The 19,641-nt window shown below is 40.5% G+C and overlaps 1 protein-coding gene across 4 annotated transcripts in view; it reads left to right on the plus strand.

The window, feature by feature from the left end:
- Xpo4 (exportin 4) overlaps positions 1-19,641 on the plus strand; it is a 126,467-nt gene that overhangs the window by 84,153 nt on the left and 22,673 nt on the right. For all 4 annotated transcript variants that reach the window (XM_045154135.1, XM_045154136.1, XM_045154137.1 and 1 more), the window contains 4 exons: positions 10,158-10,334; positions 11,058-11,200; positions 12,102-12,247; positions 13,154-13,331. In XM_045154135.1, coding sequence (XP_045010070.1) covers positions 10,158-10,334; positions 11,058-11,200; positions 12,102-12,247; positions 13,154-13,331 — 644 coding nt within the window. The remainder of the gene's footprint in view (positions 1-10,157; positions 10,335-11,057; positions 11,201-12,101; positions 12,248-13,153; positions 13,332-19,641) is intronic.

The raw sequence follows: 19,641 nt of genomic DNA on the forward strand, positions 1-19,641 counted from the left end.
CTCCAAGTAAACCCAGGGGTGTCCCAGACATGTCCATCCTCTTACAGTGCTGCTGGACATAGTTAAGTCAATAACTATGTCTTAGACTTAATACCATGTACCAGGCATAGTGTCCAATATGTCTATATTTCTTCATAGTAACAATTTGGAAATTCATATGCAGTTTCAAAAGGAAGAAAATACGTTAATTCAGAATATGGCATCCAACAAATTTCTGTAAATTACAACTAGGATTTTTGGTATTTTGTGGGGCTAGCTTTTTTGTTTTGTTTTGTTTTTAAGCACTAGATCTATAGGATTCTGGGAACAGCTGCAGTACTTGTCTACTAAATCAATTTCTTTTGGGAGATTTTAGAAGTCAGGAATACTGTCAGCTGTATAGGTATTTGAAGTTAAATTAATTCTGTGCTTTAAGGATTAAAATAAATTTAGCTAGTTCTTTGTCATTCAACATCCAAAGACTTCTAAATTCTTTCTAAATGGAGTGCTCATGAAGTTCTATTTATTACTTTCTATTCTTTCTTTTTCTATTATTGTCACCGTTACCTTAAATGATACACACTAGAACAAAGTCTCAGTAAGTACAGTCAGTGAATAACAGTAAAAACAAATATGCCTCTAAGATATTTGATATTTCATATATCCTTGTTAGTATTATATGTTGCATAATACAATTAATTATTTTGATAATGTCATTGGATTTGCAGGATGTGTCGGTGTCCGTATTTTAGACATTGTGAAGTATTTCATTCATGTGAAGTGTACATTTTATATTATGTAAATACAATGAATAATAGAATGAAAAACTTAGCATATTGAGCTGGGCATCATGGCTTATGACAGAAACCCTAGCACTTAGGAGGCTGAGGCATCAGGATGTTGAAGCTGAGGCCAGCTGGTGCCCACATAGCAAGACCCTGTCTCTAAAAACAAACAAAAAAGAAATGCTATATTGATAGAGTCCTTTTATCTCCCCTTTCATATTTACTTGTGGGTTTTGTGTGTGTTTGTGCTCCCTCCCTGTAGCAAGCAAGTTTTGTTACGTAACTTGCTTCTTCAAATCATGTCTATAAGGAAATACTACTAGTGAATGTCCCAGCTGGTGTTTACAGCTCTTTAGCCTACCCAGTATCATCTGTTGGTAGTTGAATTTGGTTCTACTTTCAAAGCTCTCGTAGGCTGGAAATATGGAATTTTAGAGTGAGGCTAAGGCTCTCCTTAGAGGTTATCCCTTAGAAATACAACTTTTGGTGAAGTTACTTGTCCATACTCATCTTAATGCATATTTTTATGTCCGTGAGCCATAGTTCTATTTTTTTGTTACTATGAAACTATTTACTTTGTGTGTATACAGTGTGCATGTGTGTGTGCACATGTATAAGCCAGAGAACATCAGGTGTTCCATCTCTTGTCACTCATCTGCATAGTTCCTTGAGGTGGGCGTGTTTCCCTCTTCCTGCTGACTGGAGTTACAGATGTGTTTGGGTTCTGCAGAGTTAAACTTGGTGGTCTCTGGCCTAAGAGCCCCTTATACTTAAGCACTCTTAACCACTGAGACATTTCCCCAGCCACATTTCTTTTTAAATTATACTTGACAAACTCATTTATCTGTGAAAGTGCTTTGGGGCTGGGGATGTGCTAGCATGTGTGGGGTACCAGGTTCTGTCTCCAACACTCTGAAAATGGGGGGTGGAGTTTGATGGTTAACAGAAAGTGGTTTCAGATTTCATGGAAAAATTTGAAGCTACATTGATTACTTGTTTCAGGCTCTAATAAGCACTGATTTTTCTATGGTCTCCATAATCATGCCTTCCCTAAAATGTCATATACTTGGAATCATACAGTGGTTAGACTTTAATGTCTGAAATCAAGTTCATTTTAAGATAAGGGTGGGGACAGATTTCAGTACTTAACAAGGTTTCTTTGCTGGCATAGTGGAGCATGCCTCTAATCCCAGTACTCAGGAAGGCAGAGGTAGAAGGATCTCTCTGAGTTTGAGGTCAGCCTGAGACTACATAGTGAATTCCAGGTCAGCCTGGGCTGGAGCAAGACCCTGCTCCAAAAAGAAAAAAAAAGAAAAAAAAAGAAAAGAAAAGAAAGCAAAAAAAAAAAAAAAAGTTTTCTATACAAAGTGTCATGTTGTTAATTGACAGCATTTTAACAAAAAGTTAACTACTATTTTGGAGTAGTGAGGTATTCGTTATTACCACAGCATTAACAAAAAGCAGACTTTTTTTTTTTTTTTCTTTCTGAAAGGGCACACAGTCACCTCTGAACACTTTCAGGTTAGTTATGGACACTGGAGAAGTGCTGATAACATAGTTTATTATGTTCTCTTCTCCATTTCCAAATGGAGTAAAGTGGGGTCAAGTAGTCTCATAAGCTCTAAGCCCCTCTCCAAAACCCTGTGGCAGCAGGCCTGATAATGCCCAGAGCATGAGCACATAGTGTCTAGCTTTGTCTCCTTAGTCATCTCTGCACGTGCTGCCAGCCAGGCTGCTGGCTGAGTTGCTGGGTTTGGGCCAGAGTGGCGGTGGAGCACAGCCAAGGTATTATGAAAAAGCACAAGCTTGTGTTTCACTTCTCTGTGATTAGACTGGAAGATCTAGTTGCCAATTGTCATCAGCCAGATTTCTCACACTTTGCCCGATGAGTTAGTTTATTGGTATCCAGAGGGAACCAAAGTTTTTTTTTTTTTTTTTAACTTTTTTGAAGCACAGTCTTTATTTTAAGTCACCATCCAACTCGTATAGTCTACACTGGATTCTATCCTCTGTCTACTATTAGAGCTTTAAGGAGGGATTTTTGTTCTTTCAGCAATAAATATGTAAAACTTTAAAAAAGACTTCTATATTTTATTTATACTTTTCAACTAAACCATGATATGACAGCATGCATATCTTGAATATGTACTAAGGAAATGAGCCCAGGTCTTATAAAATGTCCTCCTTGTTTTCCCTTTGTGACTGTAGGTCAGAGGATGCCACTCCTAAGTTCCTGTTAAGATACATTACCAGTCTGTTTACTTTGGCAAGATAAACTGTTAAGACCTAACAAATGATGTCTGTGAAGCACATGCTTGGTTGAGTATGTAAACAGGCCACAGATGTTTCTATGGGAAGAAAGCATCTTATTCATCTCAGTATTCCAGTGCTTAGCTGTCAGCATCTAGTAAATTGTAGAAGGAATAAAAACCACCTTTTCCCACTACCGATGGCTAATTAAGTACTCTTCTTGGGCATTTTAACATTATTTTTGTTTTCCCCCTATCTTTTTTTAATATTGCATTATTAACTGTATAAGATAATGGGTTTTGTTGTGTTATTTTTTTTAATTTATTTTTATTTGAGAGAGAGGAGAAAGAGGCAGATAGAGAATGGGCACGTCAGGGCCTCCAGCCACTGCTCATGAACTCCAGATGCTTGAGCCCCTTTGTGCATCTGGCTTACATGGGTCCTGGGGGGGTTGAACATGGGTTCTTTGGCTTTGCAGGCAAATGTATTAACTGCTAAGTCATCTCTCCAACCCTGTTGTGTTTTTATGCATGCAGATATCATAGTTTGACCATATTCAGTCCATTCCCTCTGGTCTATATCCTGTCTTTCACTCTTAAAGCCATTACAGATGATCTTAAGATGCAAAAGCAGCCATGCTGACCCATGATCCAACCTGTGAATGGTTGTTAGCACTAGAGTACTCATTCTAGTCTTGTCCCCTTACCCTTCTTTACCGAGATAGCCACTGTTCAGAAATGCAACCTTTCCTCATTTAAAACTTTTTAATTGTATGTATTTTCCCCATAAGACATGTCTTTCTATTCTTTTATAAATGAAGCTTTCAGTGTCCTTTTTTCTGGTGGGGGGGACAGTTTCAAGGTGGGCTTTCGCTCTAGCCTAGGCTGACCTGGAATTCATTATCTTGTCTCAGGTTGGCCTCAAAACTCATGGTGATCCTCCTACCTCGGTCCCCAAGTGCTGGGATTAAAGGTGTGTGCCACCACGCCCAGCTTCAGAGTCCTTCCTTTGCCACTACAGTATCATGATAAACATTCTTTTAATGCTTCCTAGTACATTTAGAATAAACTTAAGTTTACTGAAAAATTATAAAGGTAGCACAGAGCCATGTACACATTTTTCTTCTGTTATCTTACATGATTGGTACATTCATTGAGACAAATATATTAACATTGGTATGTTATTAGTTTAACTATGGGTTTCATTTAGATTGCACCAGTTTTAGTAGCAATATTCTTTCTGTTCCAGGTCCAATCCTCAATATCACATTACCTTTTTATTTTTTTTTATTTTATTTATTTATTTATTGGTTTTTTTGAGGTAGGGTCTCACTCTAGCCCAGACTGACCTGGAATTCACTATATAATAGTCTCAGGGTGGCCTCCAACTCACGGCTATCCTCCTACCTCTGCCTTCTGAGTGCTGGGATTAAAGGTGTATGCCACCATGCCTGGCCATTATTATTATTATTATTTTTTTTTTTTGAGAGAAAGAGAGAATGGATGTACCAGGGTATTCAGCCACTGCAAGTGAATTTCAGATGTGTGTGCACATGTGCGACATTGCATGCTTGAGTCACTGTGCATCTGGATATCTGGGACCTGGAGATTTGAACATGAGTTCTGAGGCTTTGCAGGCAAGTACCTTGACCACTAAGCCATCTCTCTAGCCCTGCTTTTTTTTTTTTTTTCTTGATGTTTTTATTGAGAACTCTCTGAACATGCTATAATTTGTTCACATTCCTACCCCATTATCGTCTTTGGGCCTCTTTCCCCAACTCTTGGTTACCCCCATAACTTATGTGCCACTGTTGCTCACACTTGGGGACATTTTGTATGGCTGGTTAATTTTGTAGCTTGCAGAATCCACTGCTTATTTACAGTGTTGACTTACCCCAGCAGCTCATATAGCACTTTGCAGCATATGACAGCTGGCTGGAGGGAGCTGGCTTCCTTCTCATTTCCAACTTGATTTCTCTATGGCTGCAGCCTGTGGTGGCTTCAGCAGTACAGTCTTACCATCTAGTTCTGGTGGTTAAGCAAGCACTTTGACAAAGTCCTGCATTGTTTTGGGGTCTTCATGGGCTTCTCTGACCAACAGTTTACCACGTGTATATGTGTGGGCTGGTTGGGGGAAATGACCCATCTGCGGCCCTGGGATTTACCTGGAACAACCTATGGCTTCAGAATAAAATTTTCTCCACTTTAGCAGGTGCTTAGCCCAAAATGTATCTTTCTCTTTTAAGCATTTTTTAATAGCTAACAAAGAAGTAGGTTTCTATAGTATTTATTCATCCATTTTTAGTTTTGTATATTCCTCCCTCCCTTATCCATGTCCCCACTCAGATCTTCCCACCTCTTATGTTCTGTCCCTCTACTTGCCTAATCTGTTCCTTCCCCTAATCCCTCTCTGCTTTTCCTCTCCAAGCCTTATCGTAGCTTCCTGACCACTACTACTGATTCTTAATACAACTTATAAACAAATCTTATTATACCAAGCTAACATCTGCATATGAGAAAGAACAAGTGACATTTGTCTTTCTGGGCAGGAGTTACCTCACTTAGTATAATTTCTTCCAGATCCATCCATTTTCTTGAAAATTTCACAATGCATTTTTCTTTACAGCTGAATATAACTCCATTGTATATGTGCCTGTAGTGGTATTCAGTGTCCCCCATAAACTTGTGTGTGCTGAGTGCTAGGTCCCCAGCTGTTGGCACTTTGGGAATTGGAGCCTTCTGGAGGCAATGTATTGTTGGGGGTGGGCTTATGGGTGTTATATCCAGCTTCTTCTTGGCAGTGTTTGGCACACTCTCCTATTGCTGTTGTTCACCTGATGTTGCCCAGGAGGTGATGTCTGCCCTCTGCTCGTGCCATGTTTTTCCTTGCTTTCTTAGAACTTCCGCTCAACTTTGTAAGCCAAAACAAACCCTTTCTTCCCACAAGCTGCTCTTGGTCAGGTATTTCTGACAGCCACATGAAGTTGATTGCAACAGTACCACGTTTTCATTATTCCTTCATCAAGTGATTGGCACCTGGGTTGGCAACAGTTCCTATCTATTGGAAATCGAGCAGCTAGAGACATGGCTAAGCAAGTATTTCTACAGTAAAGTGAAGAGTGTTTAGGGCATATCCATGAGGAGAATAGCTGGGTTATATGGTACATCTATTTTTATGTCTTTGAGAGACCTCTGTACTGATTTCCATAGTGGCTATACTAGTTTTTTACCTTCCTATCAGCAGTGAATAAGGGTTCCTTTATCCCCACTCCCTTGATAGCGTTTGTTGTCATTTGATTTTTAAATTTTTCAAAAATTTATTTATTTATTTGATACAGAGAAAGAGGCAGAGAGAAAGAAAGAGAGAGGGAGAGAATGGGCATGCCAGAGCCTTCATCCACTGTAAACGAACCCCAGATGCATCCGCCCCTTTGTGCATTTGGCTTATGTGGGTCCTGGGGAATCAAGCCTCGAACCGGGGTCCTTAGGCTTCACAGGCAAGCGCTTAACTACTAAGCCACCTCTTCAGTCCCTTATTTTTATTTTTTATTTTATTTATTTATTTGTTTATTTCTGAGGTACCTGGGTCCTTTGACTTTGCAGGCAAACGCCTTAACCACTAAGCTGTCCCTCCAGCCCAGATTTTTCAATTAAAAAAAATATTTTAATATTTATTTGAGAAAGAGAGAGAGAATGGTTGCACCAGGGCCTTTAACCACTGTAAATGAACTCCAGACTCATGTGCCACCTTGTGCATTTGGCTTATGTAGGTCCTGGGAATCGAACCTGGGTCCTTAGGCTTATAGGCAAGTGCTTTAACTGCTAAGCCATCTGTCCAGCCCCTATTTTCATTTATTTATTTATTTTTTATTTTTTTGTTCATTTTGAGAGCGACAGACAGAGAAAGAGGCAGATAGAGAGAGAGAGAATAGGTACACCCAGGGCCTCCAGCCACTGCAAAAGAAATCTAGATGCATGCCCCCCCTTGTGCATTTGGCTAATGAGGGTCCTGGGGAATCAAGCCTTGAACCGGGGTCCTTAGGCTTCACAGGCAAGCGCTTAACTACTAAGCCACCTCTTCAGCCCCTTATTTTTATTATTTATTTTTGAGGTAGGGTTTCACTCTAGCTCAGGCTCTCCTGGAATTCACTATGTGGTCTCAGGGTGGCCTCGAACTCACGGTGAGCCTCCTACCTCTGCCTCCTGAGTGCTGGGATTAAAGGCGTGCGTTATTTTTATTTTTTGATAGCTATTCTGAACACAGCGAGATGGACTCTCTCATCCAAGTACTAACCAGGCCCAACCCTGCTTAGCTTCTGAGATCAGACGAGACTGGGTATGTTCAGGGTGGTATGGCTGTAGATGGTATGGAATCTCAAAGTAGTTTTTAAAAAATTATTTATTTATTTGAGAGAGAGAGAGGGAGAGAATGGGCATGCCAGGGCCTCTAGCCACTGCAAACATATTCCAGATGCATGCACCACCTGTTCATCTGGCTTACGTGGGTCCTGGGGAATCAAACCAAAGTCCTTTGACTTTGCAGGCAAATGCCTCAACTGCTAAGCCATCTCTCCAGCCCCTGAAGGTGGTTTTAATTTCTGTTTCCCTGATGGCTTAAGATGTTGAACTTTTTTAATTGGCCATTTGAATTTCTTTCTTTGAGAACTCTGTTTAGTTGTCTGTCTCTTTTTTTTTTTTTTTTGGACTGGGTTGATGCTTTTTATTGTTGTTGCTTAGTTTTTCAAGTTCATCATATATTTCTAGACATCAAACTTATGTCAGATGGATAGCTGTTAAAGATTATCTCCATTCTGTAGGTGGTCTATTGACTCACTGTTGATGGTTTGCTTCTTTGCATAATAACTTTTTAATTTCTTGAGATTCCATTGGTTGAATGTTTGTCTTATTTCCTAGACTATTAGAGTACTTTTTTTTTTTTTTTTTGGTGTTTCGAGGTAAGGTCTCACTCTAGCCCAGACTGATCTGGAATTTACTCTGTAGTCTTAGGGTGGCCTCGATCTCATGGCAATCCTCCTACCTCTGCCTCCTGAGTGCTGGGATTAAAGATGTATGCCACCATGCCCAGCTAGAGTACTACTTGGAAACTCCTTCCCTGTGCTTATATCATGGAGTGCTCTCCCTATTTTATCTTCCCATTTCATAGTTTCAGGTCTTATATTGAAGTCTTTCATCCATTTGAAGTTGCAAAGGTACCTGGATATGGTGGCTCACGCCTTTAATCCCAGCACTTGGAGGCTGAGACAGGAAGACTGTAGGTTTGAGGCCAGCTTGGTTTGCAATAGGAAGACCCTGTCATTTAAAAAAAAAATGGGGCTGGAGAGATGGCTTAGTGGTTAAGCCCTTGCCTGTGAAGCCTAAGGACCCCGGTTCGAGGCTCGGTTCCCCAGGTCCCACGTTAGCCAGATGCACAAGGGGCACACGCGTCTGGAGTTCGTTTGCAGAGGCTGGAAGCCCTGGCGCACCCATTCTCTCCCTCTCCCTCTATCTGTCTTTCTTCTGTGTCTGTCGCTCTCAAATAAATAAAAAATGAACAAAAATATTTTTAAAAAAATGTGTGGAGTCATTTCTTTTAATATTTTACACTTAAAAGCTGTAATTTCTAACCCTGATTAAGGAAATAAGAACTGCTTATAATATTCATAAAAGCAGCATTTTGCAACTTTGTTGTTGTTGTTTGAGGTAGGATCTCACTCAAGTCTAGGCTCACTTGTCAGTATGTAACCCCAGGGTAGCCTCAAACTCACAGTGATCCTCCTACCTAAGCCTCCCAAGTGCTGAGATTAAAGGCATGTGCCACCACACCCAGCTCTGCTAGGGAACTTCTGTTCAGGTAACCTCACATATTTTTAGTATGTTGATTACATTAGTCTGTTTCTATCATTCTTCAAATCACTTAAATGTTGGCCTTGGAGTTTGATGCTTCTGTAGCATGCATGAGTTCTGTCCCAGCTCTGGAGAAACAAATATATAAGCAGTTCACGTTTCATCCCTTTATTCTAACAACACTCTTTTTGTTTTTCCCCTGAGGTAGGGTCTCACTCCAGCCCAGGCTGACCTGGAATTCACCATGTACTCTGAGAGTGGCCTCAAACTCTCAGTTCTACTCCTACCTCTGCCAAGTGCTGGGGTCAAAGGCATGTGCCACCACGCCTGGCTCTTATTCTAACAACGTTCTTATCTGTTTTTAAAAAAAAATGTTAATACTGGGCTGGGGAGATGTCTTAGCAGTTAAGGTGCTTGCTTGCGAAGCCTAAGGACTTATGTTTGACTCTGCAGGTCCCATATAGCCAGATGCACATGGCGCTGCAAGCACACAGGTGGCATATGGGTTGGGAGTTCGATGACAGTGGCTGGGGGCCCTGGTGCACCAATTCTCTATCTCTCACTTGCTCACTTTCGCTTCCTCTCATTGAAAAAATGGTGTAGTCTGTTGGGCTTGCATAAAAAAAATATTAATACCGTTTTTAATTGAAAACAATGTCTTCCAGAAATCATGAACAGCTAAAATCTTCTGAAGTAATCATTAATTCTAGATTGCCTTGGAATTATTATTATTATTTTTAATTTTTTTCTTGTTCTTTATTTATTTGAGAGTGACAGAGAGAGAAAGAGAGAGAGAGAGAGAGAGAAAACGGGTGCGCCAGGGCTTCCAGCCACTGCAAACGAACTCCAGATGCGTGCGCCCCCTTGTGCATCTGGCTAACGTGGGTCAAGCGCTTAACCGCTAAGCCATCTCTCCAGCCCATGCCTTGGAATTATTTAGGTTAGTTAGAAAGATACAAAGTTTAGCCAGACATGGTGCCACATGCCTTTGGTCCCAGCACTTGGGAGACAGAGGTAGGAGGATTGCCACAAGTTCAAGGACAGCCTAAGACTACATAGTGAATTCCAAGTCAGCCTGGGCTTGAGTGAGACCCTACCTCAAAAAAAACAAAAAAAGAAAGAAAGAAAGAAAGAAAGAAAGAAAGAAAGATAGATAGATAGATACAAAGTTTAATTAGAACTTATAGTAATTAGAAATACTGCTTTAAGCAAGTATAAAATATAAAACTTCTATATATAGCTATATAACTTGTAATATCATTTTATTTCCTTGGAGACTTATATTTATTTTTTGTTTTAGCTTGATAAGGATGACATGGTATACATGGAAGCATATGATAAATTACTGGAGTCCTGGCTAACTTTGGTCCAGGATGACAAACATTTCCATAAAGGCTTTTTTACTCAACATGCAGTTCAAGTTTTCAATTCCTACATCCAGTGTCACCTTGCTGCTCCAGATGGCACACGGAACTTGGTAAGTTTTAAGCCAGGTGGAGCTGAAAGTCATCACAGGCCTTATTTCATCCTATTAGACACACTGTGTAATATGAGAAATGTAGGATATGTTTCCTCAGAAGAAAAGCTGAGGGAAGAAGTGGCCCTTGTTACCTAAATGAGTTCTTCATATGTAGGATGTTGCTTTTTTTTGTTTGTTTTTTTTGAGGTAGGGTCTCTCTGTGGTCCAGACTCACCTGGAATTCACTATGTAGTCTCAGGGTGGCCTTGAACTCATGGAGATCCTCCTACCTCTGCCTCCCGAGTGCTGGGATTAAAGGTGTGCGCCACCACGCCCGGCAGATGTTGCAGTCTTCAAGTTTTTAGTGAGCTACTTCTGTCTTGCCAGTTGTCTGGTATATGATTGACTTACATCCAGATGCCAGGTTGTTGAGTGATAAGTGACATTCCCAGTTGTAGGCAGTAGTCTGTAGGTGTGCACAGCTAGCTGAGGTCATTGTGTACACAGGGGAGCAGTCCTCCCCTTCCTTCTCTTTTGGGGTTTCCTCTACCTTTTGATAGTGACTAGGACTGCTGGCGTGATTGAAAAGTTCTAGAGCACTGCTCTTGTAACTTGGCTTCGTCCGCCTTCCCTTTCCATATGCAGTGCTGAGGCTATTTTACAGGGTCACGGAGATGCTATTTGGAAGAACGTAGTGTCGCCTCTCATCCGTTTTTTTTTTTTTTTTTTCTTTCACAATAGACTGCCAATGGTGTGGCCTCTCGGGAGGAAGAAGAAATAAGTGAACTTCAAGAAGATGATCGAGACCAGTTTTCTGATCAATTAGCCAGTGTAGGAATGCTAGGAAGGATCTCTGCAGAGCACTGTATACCTCTTCTGACAAGGTACAGCCAAAGAAACTACATGAGCAAATGTTATGTATTCATAAGTAAACACTTTAAACATTCCCACACATTGGACTTGACCCATATTAATAGAACAACCAGTTTCAAATGCCTGTTGTAAACCTTGTTTGTAAAGCATTTTAATTCTGTGTTATAAAAAATATATATCACAGGCTGAGTATGGTGGCGTATGCCTTGAATCCCAGCACTTGAGAGGCAGAGGCAGGAGGTTCGCTATGAGTTTGAGGCCAGGCTGAAATTACATAGTGAATTCCATGTCGGCCCAGACTAGAGTGAGACCCCACCTCAAAAAGAAAAAAATCAGGGCTGGAGTGATGGCTTAGCGGTTAAGCGCTTGCCTGTGAAGCCTAAGGGCCCTGATTCGAGGCTCGGTTCCCCAGGTCCCATGTTAGCCAGATGCACAAGGGGGTGCACGCATCTGGAGTTCATTTGCAATGGCTGGAAGCCCTGGCGCACCCATTCTCTCTCTCTCCCTCTATCTGTCTTTCTCTCTGTGTCTGTCACTCTCAAATCAATAAATAAATAATAAACAAAAATATTAAAAAAAAAATCAGAGGGCTGGGGAGATGGCTCAGTGGTTAAAGGTGCTTTCTTACAAAGCCTGATTGCCCATCCACCCACATAATGCTGGCCGTAAAAGGTGGTGCAAAGTGTCTAGTGTTCATTTACAGCAGCAAGAGACCCTGGTGTGTCCATACAAACACACATGCACATAAATAATTATAAAAATAAATAAATCACAATTCTTATAGTGTTATGAGAACAGTTATGTATTTATTTTTATACTAACGTCTTTATGTTATGTTTATCTATATGAAGTTAATAAGTATTCTAGGTCACATAATAAACTTTGATACAGCTACTGTTTCTTTTCTCTTAGTTTATTAGAAGAAAGAGTAACAAGACTCCATGGTCAGTTACAACGACATCAGCAACAGCTCCTTGCTTCGCCTGGTGCGAGCACGATTGACAACAAAATGCTTGATGACCTCTATGAAGATATTCACTGGCTTATTTTAGTTACAGGTTGGTTGGCTGCTTCTTTTTAAAAGGTAGTTTGCAATTAAATAGTTCAAGCTCTAAAAGAAGCTTCATATATTAAAAGATACTACAGAGCAAGGTGTGGTGGCTCATACCTGTCATCCTAACATTGGGAGGCAGAGGCAGAAAGAAATTTGCAAATTTGAGGCCATCTGGGCTACATGGCAAGACCCTAGATCAAACAGACAACACAAAACAATAACTAGTTCCTATAGATTGTATTGAATGAAAATTGGATACAGGTGTTATCTGACATAGAGCTACAGATGGACTTTTTTCAAATATTGGCTAACATGTATTCAGTGTCCATTGCCCATCACAGTTTCCTTTGAATGTCATTACAGCCTCTAATACTAATTCTGGTCTTGTTATTGTTAGTCATCATGTCACTATCCTCATCTAACAGATGAAGAAGCTGAAAGTATAAGAAAGTAGTCCATACTTACATAAATTTTGGAGCCAAATGCAAATCTAGACAGTCTGATGTTCAGAGTCTTCTTTATTAACTCCCATACTATTAGTGTTCTATATTGTAATCAAGGAAAAAAAAAAAAACTTAACTTTTGGAAAGGCCTTCTTCAATACTGACTTTTGGTAATAGGAGAATTCCTATTGATTTGACAGAATAAGTGACTAAAGTATAAAAGCCTACCTGTCACTATTCATTATAAAATTGATGAATAAAACATTTGTCCTTTTTCTTTGCCATATATGTGAAGGTTAATTATTTTAGAAGTTGAAACTTTCTTCTCATCAACTTGAAATTAACAGGTTAACATAATTTACATCAATTTATGTGATGTATATAATTCAAAACTGAAAACATTTATAGTACAATTTGATAAATATAGATTTGTTAAGTGTTCATTTTTAATTTTTTTTAAACTGAAGGCTACCTCTTAGCTGATGATACTCAGGGAGAGACTCCGCTAATACCTCCAGAAATAATGGAATATTCCATTAAGCATTCATCTGAAGTTGACATTAATACAACACTTCAAATTTTGGGATCTCCAGGAGAAAAGGCTTCTTCCATCCCAGGGTACAGCAGAACAGATTCTGTGATTAGGTAATATGAACTCTATAGCTGCGCTCTTGTAATTTATGCTATCTCATAAATTCTGAGTTGATGGGTAGATGACTGGAGAGGGGTAGGCATGCTGTAAATTGGATATATTAAAGAAATGAGAACTTGGAGAAGCCTAGAAATATGTAAGGATGGCAAGTACTTAGTTTAGTTAATTTTGTTTTTTAAAGGCAAGGCCACTATAGTGGGAGTTGGCAGCAATACCCAGTACTGAAAAGAACAAATGTAAAGTTATTCTGAATATGGAACTTGGGAAGGGACAGTCAAGCTAATGCACTAAGAACACAGTGTTTGCTCATCAGAAAACAGCAGTGAGTGTACAAGTACCCTGAACAAGGGAAAAAGATTTGAGGCTCTTAGAAGTCAGGTGAATCTTAATAAGAACAGAGCTTAGGAAAGCTGATAGTGTGCGTCAGTGGCTTTCTTAAAGAAAACTGTCATTCTTATAAGATGGAAATGTTTATCCTAATGTGTGAAACTTAAGAGTCCTGTCACAGACATCCAAGACAGCAAGAGTGCCTCAGATGGGAGGATTCACGCTACTCTAATAGCAATGATAAACTTCTTACTAAAATTGAGCATGATAAATTTGACTAAATATACTCCTAAAAGTGAATTTGAAAGCAACATTAATCATTTTAAATTTCAGTAACTTGGAAATCTCTGATGCCAGTGGAGATGTCAGTAACGATAATAATATTGATTGTGTCAGTTGCAAAATCAGTAGCTGAAACAAAGTGCCATCCCATTTGTTCTTTTTTTTTTTTAAACTTTATATGTTGAGCATTTACACCTGTGCAATAGAAATATTTTTTAGGCTGGAGAGATGGCTTAGCGGTTAAGGCACATACCTGTGAAGCCTAAGGTCCCAGGTTTGATTCTCCAGGTCCCACATAAACCAGATGCACATGGTGGCACATGTGTCTAGAGTTTGTTTGCAGTGGCGCTGGTATGCCCGTTCTCAGTTACTCACACTCTCTTCTCCCTCTCTCCCCTCTCTCTGTCTCTAATAAATAAATAAATAAAAATAAATCTTAAAGTATATTTTTTTTAAAGTTGAGCTATCCACTTGGGAGGCAGAGGTAGGTGGATTGCCGTGAGTTTGAGGCCACCCTGAGACTACATAGTGAGTGCCAGGTCAGCCTGGACTGGATTGAGACCCTACCTCGAACCACCCCCCCCCAAAAAAAAGAGTTGAGCTATTAAGATAATGCAAAGGATATGTTTGGCACTTTATTTCCTTTCTTGACACTTTCTCTTGTTTGCAGTAAAATATCAGACTATATTGAAAAAATTTTATATCTTTTGGGATTACTGTAGTCATTAGATACCTTTTACTTTGGTTATTTCTGTTAGTAAATGGTAATTTCAAACATCATCCATTTCATTCCAGAGTGCTATCTATATCTTTGTCATAGATTTTGCCTGGGTAGTACTTACCATTAGGAATGTTTTCCTTGTATTTTATTTTATTTTTTCCCTGTTATTTTAAATGTTTTTCTTCAGTTTTTCCAGTCCTAGATAACAGTGCAAGAGCAAAACCTTTTCATTTTCCTTTTAGAGAAAGAGAGAGGATTGGTGTGCCAGGGCCTCAGTCACTGCAATCTAACCTCCAGGTGCTTGTACCACCGAATGGGCATTTACTACCTTGATCTTGCCTCACCTTTGTGCATCTGGCTTTAAGTGGGATCTGGAGAGTCAAACATGGGTCCTCAGGCTTCACAGGCAAGTGCCTTAACCATTATGCCATCTCTCCAGCCCAACCTTTTCATTTTTGAGAGTAGAAAATACTGAGGGGGGCTGGAGGGATGGCTTAGTGGTTAAGGCATTTGCCTGCAAAGCCAAGGACTGAGGTTTGATTCCCTGGGACCCACGTAGGCCAGATGCAGAAGGTAGTACATGCATCTGGAATTCAATTGCAGCAGCTGAAACCCTGGTGCACCTATTCTCTCTATATATCTCACTCTCTCTCAAACAAAATAAATTTTAAAAAATTTAAATTTTATAAAAGGAAACTATTGAGGGTTGGGACAACAAACCTAATAGTAATATCTAGTTTTTTTTAATCTTAAGGTTAAAGTGTTTGGCATATATATGAAAGTTCTTATAGAAACTGTCACTTAACAAAGAATTACTGAGTACTTACTATGTATTGGACACCTCAATGAGCACTGATGTTGGCTACACTGGTAAAGAAAAGAAGCACGGTCCACTCCTTGAGAGCTCCTTGTAAAGGAGAGCTGACCAACAAGTAATGGGTGTGTTAGAAGACAGTAAGTGCTATGGGCGAGGAGCCCAGTCGGGCAGAGGACTAGGGACCCAGATTATAGGGATTGTTTCAGTTTTAAACAGTAGAGTCCACATAGGCTTTGTTTAGAAGTGACCTGTGAGCAAGGGCATGAGATTGCCTGGAAAATCATTCCAAACAGAGCTAATACAAAGGTCCTGGCTATGTTTGGCATACTGAAACAATGGCAAAAATGCCATGGCAGGCCAATCAGTATAAGGTGGGATTTATAAGAGAGGACGTTGTGAAACAGGAGGAAACCTTTGTAGCATCTTTTCTCCTAGGTAGGTGGTATGGTATTGTAGGTGTTGTGGAGAGTAACTTGCATGTTAGAGTGGTTCCTCTGACTGTTTGTACTGAGTGATGGAAATGGAGAGTCTCCAGTTCCAGCAATCCCAGAGAAAGATGGTGCCCCAGACCAGAGTGACAGCAGTGGAGGCTGTGAGAAGTTAAAGAAAGGGCTCTCTCGCTGTGCTGTCCTTTGTTTTATGAAATACGAATGTCACATAGAACTGACTTGGGAAATTGAGTCCTGTGTGGAATTTAAAGTATTCTTAGCAGTGTCCTTGATCAGGGTATTAACCAAGGAGTATTAATAGCTAGAAGGCATTGACATCAGTTGTTCATCCGCTTCCCTGTGTGCTGGCATGCAGAGATGCAGCAGAGTGGCTCAGGAGCCCCTGGCTCACTTGACCTGCTGGCAGAGGGAGTAAGGGCAGTTTCTTAGGAGAGCTGGAATTTAGACTGATACTTGATGGAGGAGAAGGCAAAACATCAAGCAGTAATGGTAGCAGAGGCAGGGTTAGAGAAAGTCTATAGTGTGACTGTGATTGTGGGGCACAGGGGCACTCATTGCTGTGGGTGGGAGTGAAGAGAAGAGCAAAGGGGTGTCATGAAGTAGCAGAGACATAAGGAAAGAATTTGTAGGAACAGTGAACTAATCCTGTGGCTTTTAGAGGTATTTCTCTGTGGATAGTGCAGTTAAAGGCGACAGGGTAGGTGGAAAGCACTTAGCTAACAGTCTTGAGGAGAAAATGGGAAGTGGCCATTGGGTTTATGAGGTGTTTCTAGGAGAGCTCTTCCTGGTTATTGTTGATTTCTAGACATGAATAGGAAAGAAGGAGGATAAAGAAAGGCCTCTTGGGGCTGGAGAGATGGCTCAGCGAGAAGTTAAAGTGCTTACTTGCAAAGCCAGATGACCAGGGTTCAAGTCCCCATTATCCACATAAAGCCAAATGCACAAAGTGGCACATGCATCTGGAGTTCATATGCTGTGGCAGGAAACCCTGGTATGCCCATAAACACACGCACACACACTCCCTCTCTCTTCCTCCCCCTTCCTTCCTCCTTCCCTTCTTGCAAATTAAAAAAAAAACAAAACAGTCAGGGCTGGAGAGATTGCTTAGCTGGTTAAAGCACATGCCTGTGAAGCCTAAGGACTCAGGTTCTATTCTCCATTTCCCATGTAAGCCAGATGTACATGATGGAGCATGCATCTGGAGTTCATTTGCAGTGGCTAGAGGCTCTATTACGCCCATTCTCTCTTTCTGTGTCTCATAAATAAATAAAAATAAATCTCAAAAAAAGCCAGGGATGGCAGTGTATGCATGCCTTTAATCCCAGCACTTGGAAGCAGAAGCAGGAGGATCAATGTGAGTTTGAGGCCAGCCTGAGCTATAGAATGACTTCCACGTCAGCTTGGCCTTGAGTGAGAACCTACCTCAAAAAAAAAAAAAAAAAAAGGTTTCTTGGGTCTGTCTGACGGCTGTTCATTCACCTGTCTTCCGCTTGATGGAAGAAAGGTCTGAGCTCTCACTTTTGTATGGATGCTATATGGGTGTTTGAAAGCCCACCGAGTGCTAGAGAACGGAGGAGTTTCAAATAAGCCTGCTGTTGTCAGCTGTGTAGCTGGGGAACACCGTCCACTCATCACATAACACTGAGCAGATCCAGAATCACGAACTACAAGAATGTTAGAAATGATTTTTTATTTTTGTCATGTAAGTTGGAAGAAATTCGAATATGTAGGTGGCTGTGCTGTTTCAAATATTATTTGTTTACTTATTTGACAGAAAGAGGGAAGGAGGGAGGGAGAGAGAGAGAGAAAATGGATGTGCCAGGGCCTCCAGCCCCTGCAAACGAACTCCAGACACACACCCCCTAGTGCATCTGTCTAATGTGAGTCCTGGGGAATCGAACCTGGGTCCTTTGGCTTTACAGGCAAATGCCTTAACCACTAAGCCATCCCTTCAGCCTGGCTGTGCTGTTTTAAAAATGCTGTCTAATTTTGTTATATGAACAAGTTTTTTCAGTGTTTATATCTATTAAAATAAAAAATAATCAAATTTTGCTCAAGTTTGACTTGTTCTGGCAATAAGTGATTTTTACTTAACTGTTGCTCAAACTAAGTAGGAAAAATAAAAACTTACTATGGTTAATTCCAAGAAATACACAAAATTGTACATGGCATGTGAAGGACTCGGGAACCAGATGGACGCCATGACAGGCTTCAGAGTCTTCAGTAGGCCTAAGTTTCTGTTTCCCGGCAAGGTCCAAGTTTTTATTTTCCAGTAAGGATGGGCTTAACAGCTACTGGAAACTGATTATGCCATACATTCCTGAAGTCCTAAAGTTCACTTCCCCTAGCTCCAGCCCACCAGCTTTGCCTGCCAAAATCCTAAGCCAACCAGAAGAGTACACTGTTTAAATCAACCAATCATGTACCTGTCCCCTTCTTCTATGTTCAAATCCCTATAAAAACCCTACCCTCCCCTACTCGGGGCTCTTGTATGGATCCACTGCATTGGTGAAGTCAAGAGACCCAGCTTAAGCCCCAAATAAAGCTCCTTGTCCTTGCATATGTGTGTGGTTCTCCTTGGTGGTCACTGGGGGTGCCGAGATCTAGGCATAACAGCATGCAGTTTAGTGGCTTAGAGTGCTTGTCTAGCATGAGCAAGGCCCCAAGTTTGACCCTCAGTACCAATAAGTATAGGAAGGAGGAAGGAAATTTGTTTTGTAATTTAAATTAGCATTGTTTTGTTCACTGTGTACTGCTAAGCATAACAATGATGACCCAATCCAGAGGACATTTTTAGATACATACAGTCTTATGATCATTGGGAGTTCTTAAAAATTTCAGTATGTAGATACATATGTCCTAAAATAACATTTGTAAGTTTGAACACTGGTGTATGAAGAGTATATGATAGTAATTAAAAAAAAGAGTGTGATGGACACTTAAGAACCTCCTGAGTTATAAGGAGGTCAGAAGAGGAGCTGCACTAAAGATTGAGAGAATAAGCAAATAGACAAGGGGACCAGGGCAGCCAAAGGAAGGAGCTCTTTGAAAGGACAGAGTGGTCGACAGCACCATATACTTCTGAGACAACAGGCCACAGACAAAGAATGTACATGTTTGTCCAATTCCATCACATGGAGATTTCAGTCTTGAGAGAGGTGAGACATGGGCCAGAGCCCAAGCTTAGTGACTTAGAATCCTGTTCTTGGCACTGGCAGCTGCTAAATGTGTTACAATTGGTTTCCATTACATTCTCTCCTCCCTTTTGCTAAAATCTAGTTGTGTATGTGTTACTTGTGGTTATGCTACTCCCCTGCTCCTACAGCAAAGACATGGTTTTCTTGTCTGCGCGCCATGCTCTCTCACTGATACCACATGGCCATGTAGATTATGTGGTAGGAATCTTTCTAGCAAGATTCTTATTGTTGAAGTGCCTTTAGGAATTAGGTTTATTATGAAGTAAGCAGGGCCATCAGATGGTAGAGACAAGTCTTGGTACTCCAAGTATCTTAAACCATAACAGATTTGTGACACAGTATCACATACTGTGTTTACCAGAAGCATTTTAAGGAGTGCCAAAAAAAAAAATTCTATGTGTACTCTGAACATTTTATGTGTTCCTACAATTTTAATCTGGAACCTTTCTTTAGACAGTGATGCTGAGATTTGCATGTGCAGTTACAACTTCACTGGAGATTTTCCTCTTC

This window comes from Jaculus jaculus, chromosome 7, assembly GCF_020740685.1.
Source record: "Jaculus jaculus isolate mJacJac1 chromosome 7, mJacJac1.mat.Y.cur, whole genome shotgun sequence".
Classification (NCBI taxonomy): Eukaryota; Metazoa; Chordata; class Mammalia; order Rodentia; family Dipodidae; genus Jaculus; species Jaculus jaculus.